This window comes from Limanda limanda, chromosome 9 (assembly GCF_963576545.1).
Source record: "Limanda limanda chromosome 9, fLimLim1.1, whole genome shotgun sequence".
In the NCBI taxonomy this organism is placed as follows: Eukaryota; Metazoa; Chordata; class Actinopteri; order Pleuronectiformes; family Pleuronectidae; genus Limanda; species Limanda limanda.
The window spans coordinates 22007013-22029377 of record NC_083644.1 but is presented as its reverse complement, the minus strand read 5'-3'; the positions used below and the strand labels follow the sequence as shown (position 1 = coordinate 22029377).

General features: G+C 42.4%; 1 protein-coding gene across 1 annotated transcript in view; it reads right to left on the bottom strand.

The window, feature by feature from the left end:
* The window catches only part of LOC133010709 (capping protein, Arp2/3 and myosin-I linker protein 3-like), a 35217-nt gene that overhangs the window by 11015 nt on the left and 1837 nt on the right, over window positions 1–22365 (bottom strand). Inside the window, exons 2-33 of the mRNA XM_061078328.1 lie at window positions 20027–20121; window positions 17012–17062; window positions 16851–16910; window positions 15953–16074; window positions 15711–15805; window positions 15288–15358; window positions 15075–15148; window positions 14914–14989; window positions 14713–14801; window positions 13613–13707; window positions 12558–12644; window positions 11389–11498; window positions 11189–11266; window positions 10994–11070; window positions 10366–10470; window positions 10139–10208; window positions 8967–9048; window positions 8727–8823; window positions 8340–8394; window positions 7711–7883; window positions 7542–7610; window positions 7011–7104; window positions 5932–6030; window positions 5715–5834; window positions 5514–5627; window positions 5262–5437; window positions 5016–5103; window positions 4813–4932; window positions 3053–3119; window positions 2537–2724; window positions 1745–1824; window positions 412–588 (exon numbers count right to left, since the gene is read on the bottom strand). Of these exons, the coding sequence (XP_060934311.1) occupies window positions 412–588; window positions 1745–1824; window positions 2537–2724; window positions 3053–3119; window positions 4813–4932; window positions 5016–5103; window positions 5262–5437; window positions 5514–5627; window positions 5715–5834; window positions 5932–6030; window positions 7011–7104; window positions 7542–7610; window positions 7711–7883; window positions 8340–8394; window positions 8727–8823; window positions 8967–9048; window positions 10139–10208; window positions 10366–10470; window positions 10994–11070; window positions 11189–11266; window positions 11389–11498; window positions 12558–12644; window positions 13613–13707; window positions 14713–14801; window positions 14914–14989; window positions 15075–15148; window positions 15288–15358; window positions 15711–15805; window positions 15953–16074; window positions 16851–16910; window positions 17012–17062; window positions 20027–20121 (3154 nt within the window). The remainder of the gene's footprint in view (window positions 1–411; window positions 589–1744; window positions 1825–2536; window positions 2725–3052; window positions 3120–4812; window positions 4933–5015; window positions 5104–5261; window positions 5438–5513; window positions 5628–5714; window positions 5835–5931; window positions 6031–7010; window positions 7105–7541; window positions 7611–7710; window positions 7884–8339; window positions 8395–8726; window positions 8824–8966; window positions 9049–10138; window positions 10209–10365; window positions 10471–10993; window positions 11071–11188; window positions 11267–11388; window positions 11499–12557; window positions 12645–13612; window positions 13708–14712; window positions 14802–14913; window positions 14990–15074; window positions 15149–15287; window positions 15359–15710; window positions 15806–15952; window positions 16075–16850; window positions 16911–17011; window positions 17063–20026; window positions 20122–22365) is intronic.

Below are 22365 nucleotides of genomic sequence, written 5' to 3'. Positions count from 1 at the left end.
GAAGCAAGCTGAGGTGGTCCCACACATGTTTAAGACTTCTTAGAAGTTAAGAAGATTCCTTTTCAGTGCATGCAGCCAACGAGGTATTTTTGTCTGTTTGTCATTTACTTTAAGTTTGATTGTAATCATTGATACTGTGTTGTTAACTGTCTAACGTTGTATGTTATGTGTTTGTTACCGTGTATTACCCAGTTTTCACGGTTTGATGTGGAGAACAAGTCTTCATTAAAGACCCGTAGAAGAAAACCATTTGCTGTCTGACTGTGCTTGGGAGGGAGTCACAACTAGTTTATGGCAAAAAAGGCAAGATTGTTTCAGAGATCATTTCAGCTGATCACTGCCCTGCACCTGTAGTGTATATGTGTGTGCTTGTGTGTGTGTCTGTGTGCTCGCGTGTTGTTATCCACAAACCCAGTGGGTGCTGTAGAAACAGTGTGACACCCATCTCCGTAGCTCTCTGCTTCAGACTCCTGAGGCCCCTGAGTGGGCAGAGTTTGGTTGCGGTTCTTGCGGAAACTGAAGATGGCGAGCATGTTTCTCCTCTTCTTCCTCCGCAGAGAGTGAGCTTTGTGCAGAGATGAGAGCTGACTGAAAGAGGTGAGAGAGGCCGAGTGTCACACACACGGTCTGGTCCAGAACAGTCATCGTGTGTGTGTCTGTGTCCACATATGAGTCATCTCTGTGTGGATGTGATATATCCATCACAGTCGTCTAAGTCAAGGGTTTCTCCACTCTGCTTCTACACTATGAGCATGGAGGTTACATCTCTTGATTTAAAAGTGCACTTGTTTATATTATATAATAGGTGTAATCCTATCAAAAACAATGAGTTGAAAAATAAACACTCACCGAACTGCTGTATCTACATTTTAAAGGGTCACACTGCTGGCTCTGCTTGTTGAAGCTCATTAATTCTAAACTGAGTAGACTTTATAATACTGCTGACTGACCAAACATTCATTTAAAAAGCAGATTTACTACACATCTAATGAAATCCGGCATCAATGAACCAGTCAGGCCCAGTAAGAACAACACCAGCAGCTCCACCCAAACTAATCAGTGACTAAGTGTAGGTTTAAACTGAAGAGGACAGAATCAACTAAAACCTTCTCCCTATAAATACAGGGCCAAACAAGCCAGACCTTGCCATGAGATTAATTCAAAGGCTGACAAAGCTCAGGGGAACAGTCTTCTTGAATCATGAAAAATAAGAACTTGACAGAGCCAATTAAAATAAGGCAAAAGTAAAGATCTGTCAGAGCTCAGGGTTCTGACACCAAATTAAAGAATTAATGAATCAATGATTTATATGGTCTGAAATCAAACATTTCCATTGAAAATGAAACCCAAGGGAGTAAAAATAAGTAAACATGAATTCTTCTTGTGTTTATTGTTAAATGTTGCTGCTCAGCTGAAACTTCTCTTTTAGTGCTCACTGTGATCGACTCTATGTGAAATTTCCCCTGATTTTCCAGACCTTTCCCTGGTAAAGTTTACAGTGAATGGTAGAGTGAGCCCATGTGACAATACACCAAGGAAATGTCTGGAAAGATCACAGCGAGCAAGTGAGCATGCTGATGACATTTTTGAATCATGACAGGTGCAAAACAGAGAAAAACAAAACGATCGCAATATCTGAGGATGAAATAGAGGAGTCATTTTCGTGGACTTTTCTTTTCTCCACAGGAGATACAGTCGTAAATGGCAACAATAATTTTAGAGGCACAAGTGGAACAACTCTCACCTATCAGGGAGCACTCTTTTAGTGTAGAAGTCAGGCAGTCCATCATCAAGAGGGCTGATTCCCCCATTTTCACTGCAGTGCTGCACACACGTACACACACACACACACACACACACACACACACACACACACACACATTTAAGGCCCTTTTAGAGAGGTCAGATTACTCACAGTAGATTTCATTTGTAAATGTTCCATATGCAATAAAACAAATGGATTACATGACTTCAGTGAGATGACATAATCCAATTGCAGCCATCCACTTTGTATAGATTACCTCTGACACAGACAGGAACTCCTGCCAGCAGGCACGGACATTAGGGAGTGGGAGAGTTATACACAGACAGACAGACAGTCAGAGTAAGAGAGAGACAGTCAGAGTGTGAGACAGACAGACAGACAGACAGACAGACAGACAGACAGACAGACAGACAGACAGACAGACAGACAGACAGACAGACAGACAGACAGACAGACAGACAGACAGACAGACAGACAGACAGACAGACAGACAGACAGACAGACAGACAGACAGACAGACAGACAGACAGAGTGAGAGACAGACAGACAGACAGACAGACAGACAGACAGAGTGAGAGACAGTGAGAGAGAGACAGATAGAGAGATAGAGAGACAGACAGACAGACAGACAGACAGACAGACAGACAGACAGACAGACAGACAGACAGACAGACAGACAGACAGACAGACAGACAGACAGACAGACAGACAGACAGACAGACAGACAGACAGACAGACAGACAGACAGACAGACAGAAAGATCAGCCTTACTGTCTCAGCGGGGACGTGTCCTCCTTTATGCCTCCGTGGCGGTCTTGGCCGAACCCGTGTCACATGAAGCAGAGGCAAGCCCTGTGTAGGTAGCTCTGACAGGCCCTCCCATGATGCCGAGCGGGACAGTGGCGATGAGTACGATGGCAGAGAGGGGGGTGGAGAGGAGCTGGAGTCATCACACAGACCTGACAGAAAGGAAGAGGAATGAAAGGATTGCAGAGGATTTGAGTGCAAGAGACCGAGTATAGGCCCAGTGACTAAGACGAGATGGGGGAATTACAAGAAACCATAATTTCCGCTTCAAAGTCAAAACAATCAGCGACCGCAGTGACTCAGACTTGGCTCAGGCGAGATTAAAACAGCCATTAAAAGTCTTCTCAGATGGACTGATGGGAAACGGAAAAAAGACGCTATAGAAACACACTAATGGGCCCTGAAAGAGACAAGATGGGGTCAGAGTGAGACTGGAAAGAGGAGCATGAGGAGGATAAAAGGATAGACCGCACTACTTACTCAGTCTTGTGGAGACAGGTCGTATTCGTCTTGTTCTCGAGCTGTGCTTCTTAATGGCTATTGTGTCCTGGGAGAGAAAAAAATAAAAAAACGATATGAGAGTAGAGTAAGACAGGCAAGCAGGAACAAGAAAACATGTCAACAAGCACAAATGGTACAAGACTCGCTTTAGGCAAATCAGAGTGGAGCTTTGTCAAATCGAGTCACTTTACTTTTTGAAACCATGCATGCTAAGTTAAGTGATGAACAAATTTCAAGCACAGGCTGACAAATGGAACATGTAAAAACAGAGAATGTAATATAACAAACACCCACTGGGACAAAGTGGAAAGATGAAAAACACTGAAGAAACTGTATAATTTCCTCCAGGTCATAGGATGGCAGGACACATTTATAATATAATGTTTTCCCAGTTGAAGAAAAAAAAAAAATTTGTTCATGAAAGCTAAGTTCATGCACAATGCTGGTCATCATCACTTGAAATCAATATCACGTGCAATATTTCAACATCTCTTCAAGTCCATATGAGTTTGATTTACCTATTCTTGGTTTGACTAAGAGATACAACAGGATATGATATTGTAAGCTTATCACTGAAAGTAAATACATGTCTAAGTCATTTAAAGAGGACGCATGCAAAGCAAGAAAATAATGGGGCCTGAGACGTATCCTTAAGAGACTCCACAGAAGATACTAGCTGATGTTAACAATCAATAAAGTGTAATTGAGACCAGCATCATGAGCTAAGAGCAGATTCAAATTGGTTTAATTCACCCAAATATACATTACTGTTAATTAAATACAGGACAGGTAGATTTATCACATTTTCCCAGAAGACTTTACCCAAGTAATTGGTTTTCATATCGGATAAGAATCATTCAAATCTGTTTTGTAAAGAGTGGATGATTGTTTGAAACACAGCGTGAGCACCTGCTGTGAGAGACCCATAACACAGTTAACCAACAGTGTCCAAACTGTTTATTAAAAGAGATTTTGGAGGGCATAATATTCACATCTACCTGGAGACATTTTTTCAAATAAATCATTGAGATAAATTGGTTTAACTTGTGAATTAACAGCGTTATTCTGCAAAAAGAGCTGGGAAATAAATAAGTGCTCCAATAGATTCAGCTTTATGAAGAATGAAAATGTTTTAAATTCCACACAGGTTTTAGAGGAGACATCAAGGCTGGAGTCGTATGGGAGGGTAATGACTGAGCTGTATGTGATTAAAAGGGCCCTTGGCTTTTGGCAGATTATTGAAATAGTGTCAGAGAAACGGTTTACTGCAGTTTTACTTCCTTACTTGTAAATATTGAGCTGCTCTTTTGGTTTCTCAAGAGCTTTCCTATTAATTTGTTTTCTGGTTCACTTGGCGTCCATACTTTCTAGCCAGAGTATCAACTGACATTCAGGTAAGAATTTCTTTCACTTTTTATTCAATGTAATTGAATGAGCATGTTCCTGTCGTAGTATTGTGTTCATCATGTAAACCAACTGGTTTATCTTTAAGATATTGATAAAAAACATGATTTCCACCCTTCATTAGAAGCATGTCTTAGACAATGTAAAGGAAGAAACTGACGATGACAGGGACACAAGAAAACTAATGTCAGGACAACATGCAGGTCACTTTAACAGTTTCAAAATGAATACTCCCACCAGCATTACCACAGGACCACAAGCAAACAGCCCATTACAAGTATGTTTAGAACTGGTACTGCACTTTTTCTGAGAAAAACACACATGTCCACACTTACTATGCTGGTGCCAAGCTCCTCATCTGTGATGTCCAGGGAGTCTCTGTGTCTGTTCAATCTCCAACCTGCTCCGTCTTCACACATGCCATCCCACCGTTTAAGGTGTGACACCTGCCGTGTCTGAAACAGACAGAACTCTTAAAACATTTTGACTCATTTACTCTGTGTCTCACAAACTTCTGCGGTAGTTGCTTTATATTTACCAGGGTTTTATGGGTGGTGTAGAGCTCCTGAAGGATTTGGTCCACAATGGAGTTGGTGAGATAGGAAACGACTGACAGCTTCACTTCCCTGCAGGAGATTGGGTTAGAGAGAGAGAGGGAGACAAGAGAGGAAAAGGTTTGGTAAAAGTGAGAGCAAATCAATAACCTGCTTATCAAATTCAGACTTATTGCTGCAATCCTTTACTGCTGCTCTCCCTCCTTCCCTTCTCCGCTTCAGCCTCTTACTCTAAAGCTCGGTGGATGTCTTGCGCTGCTCTTTCCATGAGCGCTGTCCGAATGGCAGATCGAGGGATGGACACGCGCTCTGATACGGACGAGAGAGGAGGACTCAATCTCTCCGCCGCAGAAGAAGATAAAGGACAGAGCTCGCGACACAGAGACACCATAGAGTCGACGATCACCTGCAATGGACGATGGTTATCAGACACTCACTCATCTGCTGTGGATCACAGAGTGAAAAGAAGCTGTTGGATCTACCTGAAGCTCCTGATCTGCAGCTTTGGCAAGTTCACCAGCCAGAGAGTCCAGCCGCTGCCGCACCGGCCCGTCCACAGACAGCACATGAGCCAGCTCACACAGTGAAGGGTACAGCTTGGAGCACCAGACAACAGAGGATTAATTCAACTTCAGCGCAGCAGTAAAAGAAAAAACCACGCTCACGCATTCCATATCACTCACAGCACGGGAACTCCTGGCCTCCTTTAGCACTTGTTTAGCAGCTTGAATCTCCTCCACTTCCCCGGCACCTCGTAACACACACACCTGCTGCTGCACACGCACACAGAGGCGCTCCATCACCTTGGAAACAGATGGGCAGGGAAGGGTGTTGAGTGTAAACGCACATAAAACATTAAATAAATGTACACAGAGGGGCGCGCACACAGATTGGTGCTACCTGCTCGGCCGTGCTCGTGACCAGGCCTTGGTGCAGCCGCAGAGCCTGTCGCTGGGAGAAGCGTTGGGTCTGGTTGTTCCTCACCAGAGCGCGCTGGATCTACACACCAGAGGGGGAGAGGAGAGGGAGAATATGAGAAGGATAGATGGATTTAAAAAAATGATATGATGATGATGCAACCCGCAGATTGTAGCAGAGGGAAATAAATTAATCCATCTAACAAACCCTAACATTTAAATGATGTCTCCGAAATGAGGTTGGGAAGATCAACAGCAGATTAACGGATGCTTCCTTAACACCAGTAAAAGACCAAAAGCAGTTTTATTTTACTTTTTTATTGTTTGTGTTCCTTTACTTTAACTTGACCACTGACGCTCTCTGTAAAGTAAGATTTGAGGTAAAATTAGGGAGCTTTATTCATTTTATAGATCCTTAAAAAAGGGTCCAATTTGAAATACGGCTTGATGACACTTGAACATGAACTTAGAACGCAAATCTGCCTTGAACTTTTTCTATAACTTACTCCCTCCGAGTGTAAAGGGAAAGAAGCTGTTGGCTGCACATTACGTTTCATGCTGAGTCATTCTTAATATTAACATTGCTATTGTTTCTATTTCCAAGAATCAATTTTTTTCAAGAGCCTTTGCAGAGAACTTATCAGTACCTTGTTTTCTTAAAGAAACTGAAGGCTATGATGACTCAGCCAATAGACATACAATGGGACTGAGATCATTGTGGACAAGCTTTTGGGATCTGCACTGAGCTGCACTATGTTCTACAGTGGCAGGGTTTTATGGTCATATATCTCTTTATTAAAAGGGTTGGGCTTTTACCAGACACACTTCTTGTAGAGCCTCAGATTTACTCTGTCCTTCATTTTGTTTTCTCTGTCAGAACCTTGGAAATTCTGCTCATTCATGATCCGCATGTTGGTGGTAAAAATTATGAAAAAAAAGATGAAAATGTCTTTTGATAACATGAGAGATTTTATCTCCCACATCTTTTGTTGAATTTGTTTGAATTCAACTGTTTCCTTCCTGAAATTGAAAACGTGACAATGGCTCGTCTATGATGCCGACCTTCGTCAGTGCTTGCTCTGTCCTCTCGGGGGCGCTGCGGTACGCCTGGCTGATGTCACTTAGGGGGAGAGGCATGTATTGCAACGTGAAATTACTGAGAGAGGGAACAGAAGAAGAAGAAGAAGAAGAGGAGGTTGATTTATTAATGGAGACATAGAAAGACTAAAAGGAGAAAATAAACTGGGTTACACAGACAAGGGTTAGTTTGGGTTAATATCCCCACTGGACAGAACTCATCCCAAAATATCCTGCCTATGCCATGCAACGAGTGTGAGTAATACTTTGATCTGTGTAACCATGTCATCTTTAGCCTAAAGGTGAGTCTGGACTATTTCAGATAGCAGAGTGGGAAGCAACAATTTGCACAACTCATGTTGCAAATTTGCACCTGGTTCAATGTTCTAAACATTAATCTAACACAGTCTCTTAAGATCATTAGGGCTCTTGCAGCTGGTGTATAAGGTATCTTCTTATTTAAAGCCTAGATTCCAGCGTATAAAATAAACATCAATGATGCGTTCATGCTCTTACTGCTCAAGTGCTCGGGCCACATCGAGAAATCCTGCAGCGGATGTGTTGTTGCGATCCCAAGTCACACTCCTGCAGGAAAAAAATCATAAGGTGATATAAGCCCTCATATAGAGCAGACACATAAGTTACGCCGCAGAAATATCCTCCCTCTCTCAGTCCTGTCCTTCACCTGAGGGTGGTGTTGATCTGCAGCGCTTTGCTCAGCATCTTGGCTCCGATGTCGTCCATGTTGTTCCCGCTCAGGTCCACTTTCCTAAGGCAGGTGTTGCTGCCCAGGGCGTTGACCAGCATGGTGCCCCGGGAGCGCAGGCGCGAGTCGGACAGGGACAGAGACTGCAGGGCCTGGAGAGGGAGAGGGGGAAGTGAGCATGAAAGAGGCACATGTGTTTAAATGTGCCGTGGGGGAATTGAGGAATAAATGAGGCAGAGGGCGGGGGGATTGGGGCCTGAGTGGTGAAGAGAAGAGGGAAAAACCAATGGGATAAAATGCAGTGATGAAGCTTTACATGCTGTATGTATGAATTATTTACTATGTGTGCATGTAGCGATAGAGACACCATGGCCACAGGGATAACAGAGCAGCAGTGACACATCTACTGTGAAATATAACACAAGACAGTGGCCAAGAAACCAGAGCAGAGGAGCAAGAGTAAGAAATTAACTTTTATCCTCATTTCTCTTCATTTAAAATACGTTTTGACATTATTTGGCTGATTTGTTATGTAGCAAAACTGCCGACAAATGTGCATCTCACAGTATGTTTTTATTGGAGCAGACTTCTCCTGCGTTATCACTCACACATTCCTCGTCCTGTATGAGTTGAACCAGCTTCTGCAGGACCTCATCCAGAACCCTGCAGACACAAACCATGAAGACAAACACCGAGACGACGCTGAGTGAGCCAGCACGACTAATTACCTCCTGCTAGTGAGCTGTCCGCCCGAGGAGCGGCAGCCGTTTGAAAAAATGTAAGTACAAAAAAATCGAGCTGGCACATTTGGTGCACGCACGCTCTCGTTTCAGTACACACACACACACATACACACGCACACACACACACACACACACACACACACACACACACACACACACACACACACACACACACACACACACACACACACACACACACACACACACACACAAACTGCAGTTAAAGCTGAGTAACAAAAAAAACATCAGCACCTGTGTTTGATGTTGAAGTTCTTGCCCAGATGAAGGTTTTTGAGGGAAGGATGTCTGGAGAGTGCTGGGAGCACTGTGAGCAAGTCTGCATCTAGACCTGTCAACACACACACACACACACACACACACACACACACACACACACACACACACACAAATATATAAAGCTCAACATGACGTGATCCATTAACAACCCACTCACAGGGTCACAGTGAGATGTGCTGCATTGTGCCACTGTACCATTGTCTGAGATATCCAGAGTGGCAATGGAGGAGACCCGTGGGAAGAATTCCTGGATAACAGCAGCTCCTGCAGTCCTCAGCTGGCGAGAGAGAGAGACAGTAAAAAAATAAACTTGATCATAGATCAGAGACAATTTAGCTCAGTCTTTGAGGTTTTGTTCTATTTTCCAGAGTGAGGCAAAAATGATGAGTGTCTTTTCTATGTCTCTGCAGGAAGTCCAGAGGTTTCTAAAGGTTTGTTGAGCTGTAAGTGCTTGGCGTGTGCTCTTCAGCAGCTCTGCTCAGTGGTAGAGAAAAATACTTTCTCTTCTTATTAGCTTCACTAATACAAATAAAGATACACAGTTACGCTCAGAACAAATCCCCAAAGTGAGGCTGAGCTGTTTCTGCATACAAACAGGAGCAAAGTGGAGCTTTGAAACAACTTAATCAGCCCACTTACTAAAATGAGCATAATCAAAGATTTTCAGATTAAAAGCATGGGGTAGTTAAACCAGACATTTCTCCAGAATATTATATGTGCATTTCACTACATTCAACAGGTGCTGCTACTAAACCACAGGCGGTAGTGGTGTAGTGAAACTCAATAGGGGAACTCACTCAAGAACTGTACATTAGTACTATGCTTCATACGATGTTGCCACAATAACTCTACTTACTTACTTAGTTAATCACACTTTATTAAGTATGAATAAGTAAATTATTGAGCTTTCTACTCCACTTGGTTTATTTGACAAATATTTTCAAATTGCGTTTTCTTATTTATAAGAAGGATTACGTAAGACTACTCAACAGATTTCAACAACACTTGGTGGAAAGGTGGGGCACAGGTCATGGAGGAACCCATTCAAATTGAATGCAGATCAGGGGCTGGATCCAGGGATTGGTTTTTCACTTTCTTTAACATTGTTTTTTTTTCAACATTTTCATTGATTTCTCAGAGAATAGTTGAATACAGGTTTAGGGGACTGATATTTAGGTCTTTCATGTTACATATAATGATTTGATCCGAGTTGATCAAGGCTAAGCTCATGACTTGGGTGTTGTTTAACTGTGATAAATGAAAATATATATATTTAAATTGTTACCACTATCAATGGAGAGAAAAACACATCCCTTTAACTTGAACTTCAAGTTGAGGTGAACAGAGCTCCAGGGATGAATTCTCACCTCACAGCCACTGATGTCCAGATGAAGGTCGTTGATATGAGGGTTGGCGGTTAACCCAGCAAGGAGAGCCCTGTTGAGACAGGAAGTGGAGAAAGTGTGTGTCACATTGGGGGAATAATCACCTTGTTGATTCAGCTGAATATGTCCAAATCAAGCATGGAGTGTGGAGGTGTTTACTTAAAAGGGAGCAGATATGTAGTGGTAATAAGACGTAACACTGAAAGTACCTCAGAACATCAGAGGGCAGCTTCATAGAGGCCAGGCTGACATGAGTGAGGCTGAAGGCCGAGCTGAAGAACTGACGGAACAACGGCAGCGTGTCCTTCACTTTCCTGTTGAATTGACAAAAAAATAGAACGAGATGAAAGAGAGGAGGCATAGGAGTGAAAAGATAAAAAAGAGTTGTTAGAGGGGACGTGCCCGGCCACACAAAAGAGATGAAGTCAGAGTGTTTGGGTAAATATGAGAGCTGGGGCTGAACACACAGCACTGACACAGAGAGAGAAATGAAGAGAGTATGGCTTTGCTGTAAGTGGGGTCAAATGATAGATAGCTCCGCTTAAATATTCATGAGTCTTATCTATGCAGGCGGCGGCGAGAGTTGTGGTTTTAAACGGCGGTGGACACACCCACAGATAGGAAGTCTGTGTTTCAATGATTGCCACAAAGCTCATTTCTGATTTCCCATTAAGCAGGAGATGAAGATAATGACAGACAAAAACTAAAAAGAACGAGGGAGGGAGACAGAGAGAATGGAGCAGGCTTTTAGGATGAAAGAAAAGAAGATATGTCTTCCTAGATTTGGATTTGCCACAGGGTTTATTTTTTCAGAGACTCTTAAAAGATATGACTAACCTGTGGGAGAAGGAATTTTTGGAAAGATTCAGAAAGGAGAGATCAGCGCAACACCCCCTCAGAAGAGCCCCAAATAGCTGCGTTAGACACAGGGTGGAGACAGTTAATCTTGCACACAGAGAGAGCAATGCATTTCTTTTTTAACATGGCACATCAAAATTTGATCATAACCCCAAAGCCATTGAAAACACTCACTGAGTCTACGGCGCAATCTGTGCCTGACAGATCTAAATGGACCAGGCAGTTGGGCTGAGACAAGAAGAGATACAAGTTCTGCAAACAGAGACGGAGGAAAAGAAAGAAAGCAGCATCGTCATGAGCAGGAAAAGTGGGGTAAAAATGGAACAGCATGTGTGTGTGTGTGTGTGTTTTCCAGATGGGGTGTGCTTTCTGACCGAGGCATCTTCCCCCGAGAGGACACCGGGGTTCTTGCTCAGGTCCAGGTGCAGGAGAGAGTTGGAGTACTCGTCGCTGGAGCACAGAGCCTGAGAGAGAGACACCACTCCTGAGAGAGAAAGAGAGAGAGAGGGGGAGAGAGGCGAGGAGGTGGGATGGGGGTGCAGATAGATAGATAGATAGATAGATGGATACTTTATTAATCCCGAGGGAAATTTAGAACATCCAGTAGCTTATACAGTTAACACTTAAACACCACACTGACATACATACATGAATCACATACGGAGAATATATATACAGATACAGGAATGGAATGCAATGATGTGATTGTGTCAGTGTCCAGTAGGGAAGTGTTCTTGTGCTGCTGGAGTGGAAAGTACAATAAAAAAAAAAAAAAAAAAAAAAATATGTATATATATATATATATATATATATATATATATAAATTACAAAAATATATACATATATAAATATATAAATATATAAAAATATGTAGTGGTAAAGTCCGTGCATGGGGTAAAGCCAGTAAAGGGATGGACAGTGGGTTGGTATATAGTAATGAGATGAGAGGAGAAGAGTAGAGAGTAGAGAAAAGAGTAGAGAAGGGGAGGGCAGACTGAGGTAGACTCATGCAGGGAAGATGGATAAAAGGGGGAGAAAAAGAGGGTAAGAGTGAGACGGGGATAGAGGAAGAAGTTGTACAATATTAAAACGACAGAGAGCACTTTCAAAACATTTTGTGCCTTTACATTATTCATACACATCTGCAGCAGCAGGTATCATGTGAATGTGATGGGAAGCGGAGCATCGTATCTGCCTGCTTCAATCTAATATTTAAATTCTCCACTGGGTGCATGGTAAGTCGAGACAATGACAGGAGGCACGCAGCCTGCAGGGCAGAACGAGACCTCGTGAGTCAACATGGAGGCGCAGCCGTTTCCCGAAACATGACACAAAGCACAGAATCATCTGGGGCTTTGTGGCTCTTCGTGTTCTCTAACCTCCAGTGTCTTCCACGCCGAGCTCTGACAGGCGAATGAACTCAATTCCACGTGATGTTTGTGAATTAGTGTCTGTGTGTTGTAGCAAATCCTGCAAACTCTCTTTTCTATTGAGCGACAGAGAGTGAAAACAGAGAGGGAAGAGAAGGGCGAGGGGCTCAAACCTTTGGAGGTGAGCGAGGTCTTGGAGAGGTTGAGTAGACGGAGTCCCTTGCTGAGGCGACACACCTGCTGTATTAGGTTGGACACACCTGCAGAACGTGCACAAAGAGGGAGAAAGACTGAGCTACAGAAACATTAGATACTTGGAAATGAGACAAGGAACCATTCACTTGTGTTTTTGTGTGATCTTTTCATTCACCCGTCACTAAGACATGTAATTTCCTGTTCTGTTGCAGCCTGTACTCTACAGTGACTACCTCCGCCAAGCTCTGCCAAGGCTTTGTTTTCATCAGCATTTGTTTGTTTGTCTGTCAGTTCACAGGACAACACAAAAACTACGAAATGGATTACCAGGAATTTATTCTATCTCTCTTTAACATTGCAATTTATGTTGTTTTTCAACATTTTCCCAGATATGTATTTGTGACCCTTGTGTCCAGTTTTGTGTGGTTCCAAATTCAAATGTGGATCTAGTGGATTTAAATGTGGTTTCACAGGGGTGTAGTTTTTTTCAGCCACTGTATGGTTACACATTGTTTTAGAAACCTGTCACTACCAACTTATTTGCTATGAGGCTTGATTTAATTTAAGGGGATTGTTGGGCCTTGACAGAGGTTTAGGCTCTATTCAGTGTCATTCTAGTTTTCCTAGAGATTGTTGGGCCTGGTTAAATGCTGAAGTACCAAAGCAGAACACACTATTTCAAAACTAAACCTTTTTATTTTGATTTTATTTCTGTGGGACTATTTGCTTCTGATGGTTTGCATCGGACCATCTTTGGCTGTTCTGAGACAGTTTGAGAGACAGATGAGTTTTTAGTATCACCAGCAGTGAGAGTTAATTGGTCACATGCGGTCACAATATGGAAACTGAAATATTAAAAAAGGATTTTGTGTGTTTATGTTCTTTTGTATAAGAAAATAAACATTTAAAAACTATAACGTTTTAACAAGGTAAGATTTTGATCCACAAGTAGTCAGTAATAGACCTGATCCTCAGGTTAAAATCAGCCACAATACACTACGAGAGAGAGAGAGAAGCTGATGCTTGATTGTACCTTGGTTGTCCAGTGAGTTGTGGGACAAGTTGAGCGAGTGGATGACAGAGGACGGGTTCTCTGAAAGAGCAGCTGACATCTTCTGTGGGAAATCTCTGTGAAGTGGAACCACAGTTACACACCGACAGGAAAAACATACATTCCTTAGTAGTATCAATTATTCTGCTGATTATTTCAACCTAGTATGAGTGAAAGTTCCCATCACAAGTTCTGACAGCCAAAAGTCAGGTCTTCAAATGTCTGCTTGTGAAAAAATATTTAATCTGCAAAAGTGTGAGACAAGGAGAGGCAGTTCTCACATTTGAAAAGCAGGAACCATTACAGCAATCCAACAATTTGAGTGAGCATCAGTCTGATGTATCTCAAATCAGTATTGGATCACTGCATCCGGAGAGTTAGCTTTGCCCTTTCAGTTTCAAAAGAAAAATGGCAAGATTGAAGCAGCAGAGGCTGAAATATCAACAGGATCATTTATCAGACGACAGAAAGTTTCCTTTAGGAGCCTCAGAAAATGTTTCACCGTTGTTCTAACCGGCTAATGTAACACCTTAGACAAGCAAACTGAGGCTAACCCATACCACTAGGTTTTCATTTAAAAAACAGAATTTTCAAACTAAAATGTTCTCAGTTTTGGCTCCGTATCATTCTGAATCCACCACTCACGTACACTGGGCAAGCACGTGCCAGTGTTTACAAGAATTGCTCGAATAACAGCTTGTCACCTACATATATAGGCAGTTGCATTACTGTAAATTGCTGAATTTAACTGCACAACAGCTGTAATTTATTATCCATGTCACGCTACATTTGTAGCCAAGGCTAATGCTGACCATGTAATAGGAGCCTGACAAATCAGCGAGGGCTATATTGTGACAGAAAAGACCGTCATCGTTTCTAAACGCTTCTGTTTCTGCTCGTCCAGACTAACACTCAGACCCAGGAGGACTCAGGAGTAGTGAGGACGCTAGACGTATCTGAAGCAGAGTTGATTCATTTTCAAACTCAAACATAGTAGCCCGAGCTTCATTGGTGGAGTGAACCTTTAAGATCACAGTGTTTACAGAAGATTGACAGAAGTTGCGAGAGGAATCCCAACTTACGATTTGAGCCCTGCGTTCTCCAGAGTGATCTCCTCCAGGCTGGACGATTTGCTGACTGTATGCAGGACCTGCTCTGTAACCTCTGACCCCTGAAGGAAAAAAAGGAAAAACTCAAACTAAACTATTCAACAGCTTTTGCTTAAAGGCTTCACCTGTAATTCAGCAGACACAGTACGGTAATCGAGAGAAGCTCATACGTACTATGCGCAGGTCTTTGCAGTACAGCTTAGTAAACCAGGTGTTGTACGCCATTGATGCAACAATAACTGCTAAATCCCTGGAAAAGATAGAATCATGAGATAGAGGAGGTCAGATATTGTGGAGATGAGCTGGACAGAGTCCGGCTGCCTGTCGTCCCTCACCTGCTCTCCAGGTGGCTGAAGTCCAGCAGGTTAAACTCCCGGTTGTCCTGGGAGTGATAGATGGTGTCCACGTCCTGGGGGCAACAGGACACATGAGCATGTTTGATACAGTGTGTGACCTCCCCCCCCCCCCTCTCTCATTTCGTGTTCAGCGCAGTATGTAAACACTCAAAAGCACTCAGAGGGAAACAGACTCAGTCCCACTGCTCTTACCCACTGCACTTCCTCCTTGCAGCTGATGCCATTATAGTCGCACAGAGCGGCGTAGGTCTCCGAGAAGCCTCCTGAGAGAAGTGGGCGCACGGAGGATTAAAAAAAAAGAAAATAGAGAGAGAGTGAAAGAGAGAGAGAGAGAAAGAAAAATAATCAGAGCTGATGTGAACAGCTGCTTCCTGCAGCTATAAGAGGCAAGAAAAGAGAGCAACAAGCAGACAAAAACATTTGTCCAAATTAACAGTCTTTTATTTGTGTGACGGAGCTTTTTAAAAAGAACATCTGGAAGAGCATTTGATAACTGAGTGAGCCGACTTCCTCTTCAGTCTGACAACTGGTGTGGATATGTTTGTATCTGTGTGTGTGTGTGACTGTGAATGCATGTGTGCAGATTCCCATGTTTGAAGATGATGTCTCTTTTACCACAGGCCCTCTGGGTTTCCACTGAAGTTTCAGAGCTGGGCGAATACTTCCTGCTGCCTTCAGAAAGGTCACTGTCAGAATGACAGATGGACGGGCTGCACGGATAAAAGAAACACAGACACTGTAAAAAATCATTTCTCCTCTGATAATTGCACCAATAAAGGTCACTCCCCTTCAAAGCTTCTGATAACAGATAAGTGAACATACACTCAGATTTTCTCCTGTGAGATGGTGGTACTTACGCAAAAATGGAGTTGTTGAATATTCGAGAGAGAGCGTAATTAATATGGCTGACCACATGATTGACATGTTCCCGCAATTCAAACCTCAGGCAGAAGCTGCACTTGTCAGTGTCGATGATGACCTTCACAGAATAGTGAACAGTTTTTTTTAGAAGGCAAGACAGCTCACCTCAACACAATATTTACACACAACAAAACAGCAGCACTTGCACTCTAATATCTCAAAATATTACTTATTTTACATTTTACAATAAATAACTGACAGAATTCAAGATAATCTAATATTGTATTCATTATAATATGCAAGTAATGCACAGATTAGAAGTATAAACAAGAACTTTAAAAATGTACTCGCTAATATCAATTTTTGTGTTTTGTATCTCGGCTGATTCATTTTTACTACCTACTATCAGTATCTACATCGACCCCTCCGTATCAATCTGGCTCTAATTTTGATTTTACAACTTCAAATTCTTCATTTAGGGTCATTATACATAAAATAAATTTGGGGTAAGAAATGTCCAGACCAATCAGAATAACCCGGTCACCTCTAGGCACTTATCATCGAGGCAAGAAAATGTCACACACTTTTGGTTAGGGAAATACAATACATGGGAGACTTGAAGGCACTTTACATCAAAGCAAAATGCCTAGAAATGTCCCGACCTATCAGAATGAGCCGGACACTTCTAGGCACTTATCATTCAGGCAAAATGCCTAGAAATGTCCCACTCTTGGTGTTAGGGAAGTACAATACGTGGGACACTTGTAGGCACTTTACATTAAATGTTTCTTATAATCCATTTAAAGCCACAGTGATGTAACCGCTCCATTATACAAATGTACAGCATATCAATTAGCTCTAACAGTGGAGCAGAGTGTTATTGTGAAAACTCACCTGGTGATCAGGGTGTGAATTCAGAGCTCGAATCTCCAGGAAGTTGAAGGTGGATTCTACCTGTTGTCAAGGATACAGTGGGCAGGGTGTCAGTCAGCGTAGTGACAGAATAGCTTCAAACTGAACATTAACTGCAGAGAGGGTGGTGAGAACAGAAGTACCTTAGCGGGAACCTTTGGAGCCAGGAAATAGAGACGCCATGTCGTGAGGACCTAAAAAAAGAGAATGACACAAACCAAATGAAGATTGTGACAAAGTCATTTACAATCATATCCCACTGTGGAGAGATAATATTCCCAGTAGTTTCCATGGTAATGATGAATGGAAAATAAGGAGTCCTGTCAGTATTCACGTATCGATTCAGCTGAAAGCCCTTCATGTTAGAGACAATTTTTTTTTATAACTTTAATAGATTAGCATACACGCTGAGAAATGATGGCATGTTGTGACGTTTGAATCCCATTCTTAGACTACAAGATGTTATTTCATTAGCACTCCATTACTTCTGCTCAGGACAAACATGAAAGTGGCTCATTTATCTACTAATTTCACAAATCACTGTCTGTCTTTACACATTCATCTTATCAACTTGTGGCAGGACGTGCAGTGTTGAATTTGTTGCTATTTGTACACTGGATATGTTCAATATTAATAGACTTTGAATAAACAGGCGACCAGACCAATTTACAATCTCAAACACGACAACGGGCGCTTTCATGACAACAACCAGATTCTCCAGTTCGGGGTTCTTTTCATTGAACAACTCTTTGTGCAGCAGCAGCGGTGCAGCTCCCGGGTTCTGAGGTCCAGCAGCAGGTCACTTTTACAGTTTCACAAAGAAATCTACAACCAGCATCACCACCCACCGAAAACAGACAGCCCAGGTTCAGAACTGCACAGGTTACTGTTATATACAATAACCTGTGAAGTGTGCCTTTTAAATGAGCTGCAGATTCTATGTAGTAAGATTTATCTGTCCCTACATTTTCACAATATTTGTTCCAAAAGCAGAAGAGCAGATAATTATGGGTCAGGATGCCACATTAGCATTTTTGCTGGGTATTATGGGTAATTGTGCATCCTCATTTGAAGGAGCACACACAGCACATGTGCCTGTACCCACTTATTCTTGGCATGGGAACATTTGTGTCACGCAGCTGCTGGATAAGTCTGTTAGGGTTAGGGTTAGGGTTAGGGTTAGGGTTAGATTCTTCTTCCTGAGTGGCAACGTTTTTTGTCGCAAACATGCCCAGAAAGAAAAGTGATCGCCGTGTGTCTCTCCATTGAGGCAAATAAAAATAGGTGTTTCTCTGGCATTTCTCCTGTTCTCCACCAGCCACTGAGAACTGCCCTCGGTTATTTTTCTTCTCCTCTTCTGCTCCATCACTCCCAATCATTTACTCCATTCTCTCTAAAACGCCTCCCCCCCACCACCTTCATGTGTCTCTCCTAAATGTAAAAGCACTAATTCAATTACAGCTCTCCCGCTCCACTGTTGTTTTTTTTTGGGAGACACAAGCTTGACTCAGGCCTGTCAGAACAACACGATGACAGCCACTTACACCCACACAGCATGTGAGGTGTCTGACACAGTCACTCACAATGTGCATGTGAAATGGAGAGAGGGAGAGAGGGAGAGAGGGAGAGAGGGAGAGAGGGAGAGAGGGAGAGAGGGAGAGAGGGAGAGAGAGAGGAAGATCTGCCCCGTCTGAAGGACTAGTCTGAAAACGACCAGATTGCATGGCATTACGTTGTTGAGTCGGTTGAGGGGGCTGGTTAACAGACAGTGTTCGAGTAAACAGGAGTAAAATCCTGGAGATGCAGCGGGAGAGAGAGCAAAAGAGACTTGTTGAAGGATCCCACATCAGAGAGCGACCACACGCACGTCATGATTATTGTGGCGTGTAATTATGCATGAGCGCTGGAACAGGACACATATTCTAATCTCCTCTGGTTTGACAGTTTGGGGCGAAGCCTTTGTGAGGGAGCGAGATAAGTTCGTGTGACCTGCAGAACCGCGAATCACAACCCCAAACAAGCTTCAGTCAATTTCCTTAATTCCGACCCTGATCTCTCTGCGAAACACCAAAACAAAACCTCAACACATTTAAGCTCAGCTTTTCCCAAAAAGTGCTAAGCCGGGGGGTTTGATCAAACTCCAATCTATCTCCCCGGCGCCTGTGCGCGCCCAGCAGGAGCGATAACTCCGGCTCTCCAGTTCAGCTTTTAAAGAGGAAGCAGCAAATGAGATATGGATTGGAAAGAGATTATTGGAAAAGATGTTTCTGGCAGATAGACATATCAAAGTGTCTGAAAATCAAAGTCTGTACATGCAGAAACTCTCCTAACAGCCTGTCCTTGCCACACGATGAATCATTAAAGCATTCATCGAGTGAAAGCGCGGCTTTGCCAAGGCGAAGACGGGGGAATGCAGGAGGTGCAAGTCCAGTCGTGAGTCTTTTAAACAGTGTAAAAGCAACTCAGGGCTTAGAATGAGAGCGTCCTCACACAGACATGGTTTTAAAGGAGCACTCAATCAATACAGCCTGCTGTATATATGCGGCCTGTGTGGACGAACCCCCGCAGACACAGGGTGTGTGTTTGCTTGTGCAAACACTGGCATTGATCCAAGGTCCAGTGTAATTTCTGGTCCATGGTGGAAGAGCTCATTGCCCCAGATTCTTTCCAGATAGCTGGCTGAGCTTCACTCACTCACATTGACTTTATATCTCTGTCCCATATTCTCTGATGAAAGCACCCCTGAATCAAAGGCTGTGAGCGGCTCAGCGCCCCACTGCCTCCACAGTGGGACTTGCAGACACAGAGGAATCCACAGCCGCTCCCACAGATACCGTCTATCCAGTATTCATCCTGACAAGCCACCAGCAGCAGTGGGGCAGCAGCAGTCGTAAAGCAGCTGACCACAGAATCCAAGACATCCACTCTCACTGTTAAATCATGGAGAGCTGCTGTCTCTGCTCTCATGGATATCATCTCTGTGGCTGAGATCCATTTACACTGCAACTGGGGCTAACATCAAACACAAGTGTACATACATGATAAATGCATCAGACTGCTTAGGAAGCGTGAATAATGTGTTCCTCTACCTCAGCAACCCATTATGAGTGTGAAACAGAGGCCGGTTAAAAGAGAGCAGGCTGAACGCAGACACTCACCAGTATCCTGTCCTCCGTTTTGCCGTTTTTGGTGTCGAGCTTAATGCCACAAACAAACTTGATAGATGATTTATCGATGATCTTCCTGATGCTTTCTGTGGATGAAAACCACAACACAGAGACACACAGTATAAAGTTAGAAAAACACACACACTTAGGGAGCACATTCTCTCTGCTTGAGTCATCAAAAACCAGCATTTTTCTCTAAACCAAAAATGTCACTGCATGTAATAAAAATGCTATTACTGCCAACTATTTTTCAAACCACTTATATTAGATTTTTTAATGTGTGTTGCTACTTTCTCAACAGCCACTAATTTGTCAGAAAACAATAACATTACTTAGACCGATATAAAAAATCAGATTGGTTCTGTATTGATAGATCTATTGGAAATACAGTTAGTTACATAACAAAAACATAACACCCTCCTGCATTGAATCATTCATTTATGACACAATTCTAAATCGTTTGGTATAAATAAAGTTAGAAATACAACACATCTAGAAATGAAACTAATTATCTTGATTATCAGTATTGTCGCTCTACTATTAGATGTGGTGAAAATTATCAAAAGGTATTGAAACACAACCTGAAGTTATATCACCAAGTTTTAAATTTAAATTAATTTGTTTATAATAAACAAAAATATGAACACCCCCATATGGCAACATATCAAATGTGCACATTAACATTAAAGAAGGAAGGAAGGCTCACTAAAGAAGCTTTTTGTTTTACAATGAAATCTTCGTGAAATGCAGGTTTGAATTGAAACCTTACACATATAATCAAATGTGCACATAAAAACAAACATTATGAACATAGTCATGTGCACGTATCATCCGAGGTTGATGACATATGAACTAACAACAAAGACAAGCGAGCGGTCAACACCTCGTTAAGTTAAGTGCAGACATCGACCCTTAATGTCTCAGAGTCTGGACTAAATATGAACTTATCTGTTTCACACACACAATTTGGTGACAGTGGATTTTATGTCCAGAGCATCAGCAGCTCATGCTCTTACAGTACCAACCGAATAATGATTCAGTACATCTAACCATCAGGAATATTACCATGGTTGGCTGTGAAACTGGTAACCCTCACATCCCCAAACGAATGATACATAATAAATAATAAAAATAATAATTAAATTCCGACACAATAAACCTAAACATGTAGATAGATACACATATTTTTAAATACATGTTTTTGCTGCAATGCTTGCAAGCAGGATGTAGTACTTAATGCATCATATTCAGTGAGCTGACATCAGTATCCAAACCTACTTATGTGAAAATGAGGTTTTGGGATTTCTGAATATGCTGCATATTTACTCTGTAGGACACGACAGCTCCAGAGCAAGAGTGTCGCTAGATGTTCACTGCATTGGCTTTAATATTGAAACGAACAAAACCTTACAAGCTAAACACATTTAAATGAATCAAATCACACCTTGACCTTTGTGTGGATATGTGCTTGTAAGTTCGTCTCAATCTAATAACTAAGGAATATATCTGACTCGTTTGAACAGACTCCTCCTGACATTTCACTTGATGAAATAATCCACTTACGTCTGAACCTGTATTTATCCTTTATCATAAATGAATGACATTCCTTTGATATGCAAATGAATATAATCAGCATGTAACATAGAAGCAGGGTTTATGATCCAGAACACATTCAAAGGGACGGTGCCCGGATTTCATGCATTCACGATTGATACTCATCTCAGCTCACCATGATGGAATTAAAAAGCAACGGTAGCTTGTAGTGTCACCATAATTATCCCACAATATGCTCCCGTCTTTTCCTTTTGACACGTTCGAGCAACAGATGATTCACCGAGAGCGGTTCCTGTCAAACAGCATCACTGTGGCGACTGTGACCCCTGACTTGTATATACAGCACGGAACTGCGGAGGAGGAGGACGTGTCTCATAGGATGAGAACACACGGCGCCAACACTACATATCACAGAAACATACAGTCACTGGCAGGAAATACCTGATTCAGCCTCTCCATTACTGGGCCTGCACTGCATCCCGACTGACAAGTTTATGAGCAAAATCGATAAACCAAAGCCTGGACAGTGGAGTTTGGCTCTAGAGTTGATACAGTCACACTGGATAGTAAAGCAAGTCTTCCTGTTTATGGAGAGGTATTTATGCATATATACATATATATTTTAGGGGCACAAAAGTCTTTGAGGGGCAAATTTACCCAAGCACTGTACCTACTAGTATTTGTTATTTGATGCTTCTTATTTATTCTACTAGTAGAATAAATAAGAAGCATCAAATAACAAATACGTGATGCATTGTGTAAATCTACCTTCCTTG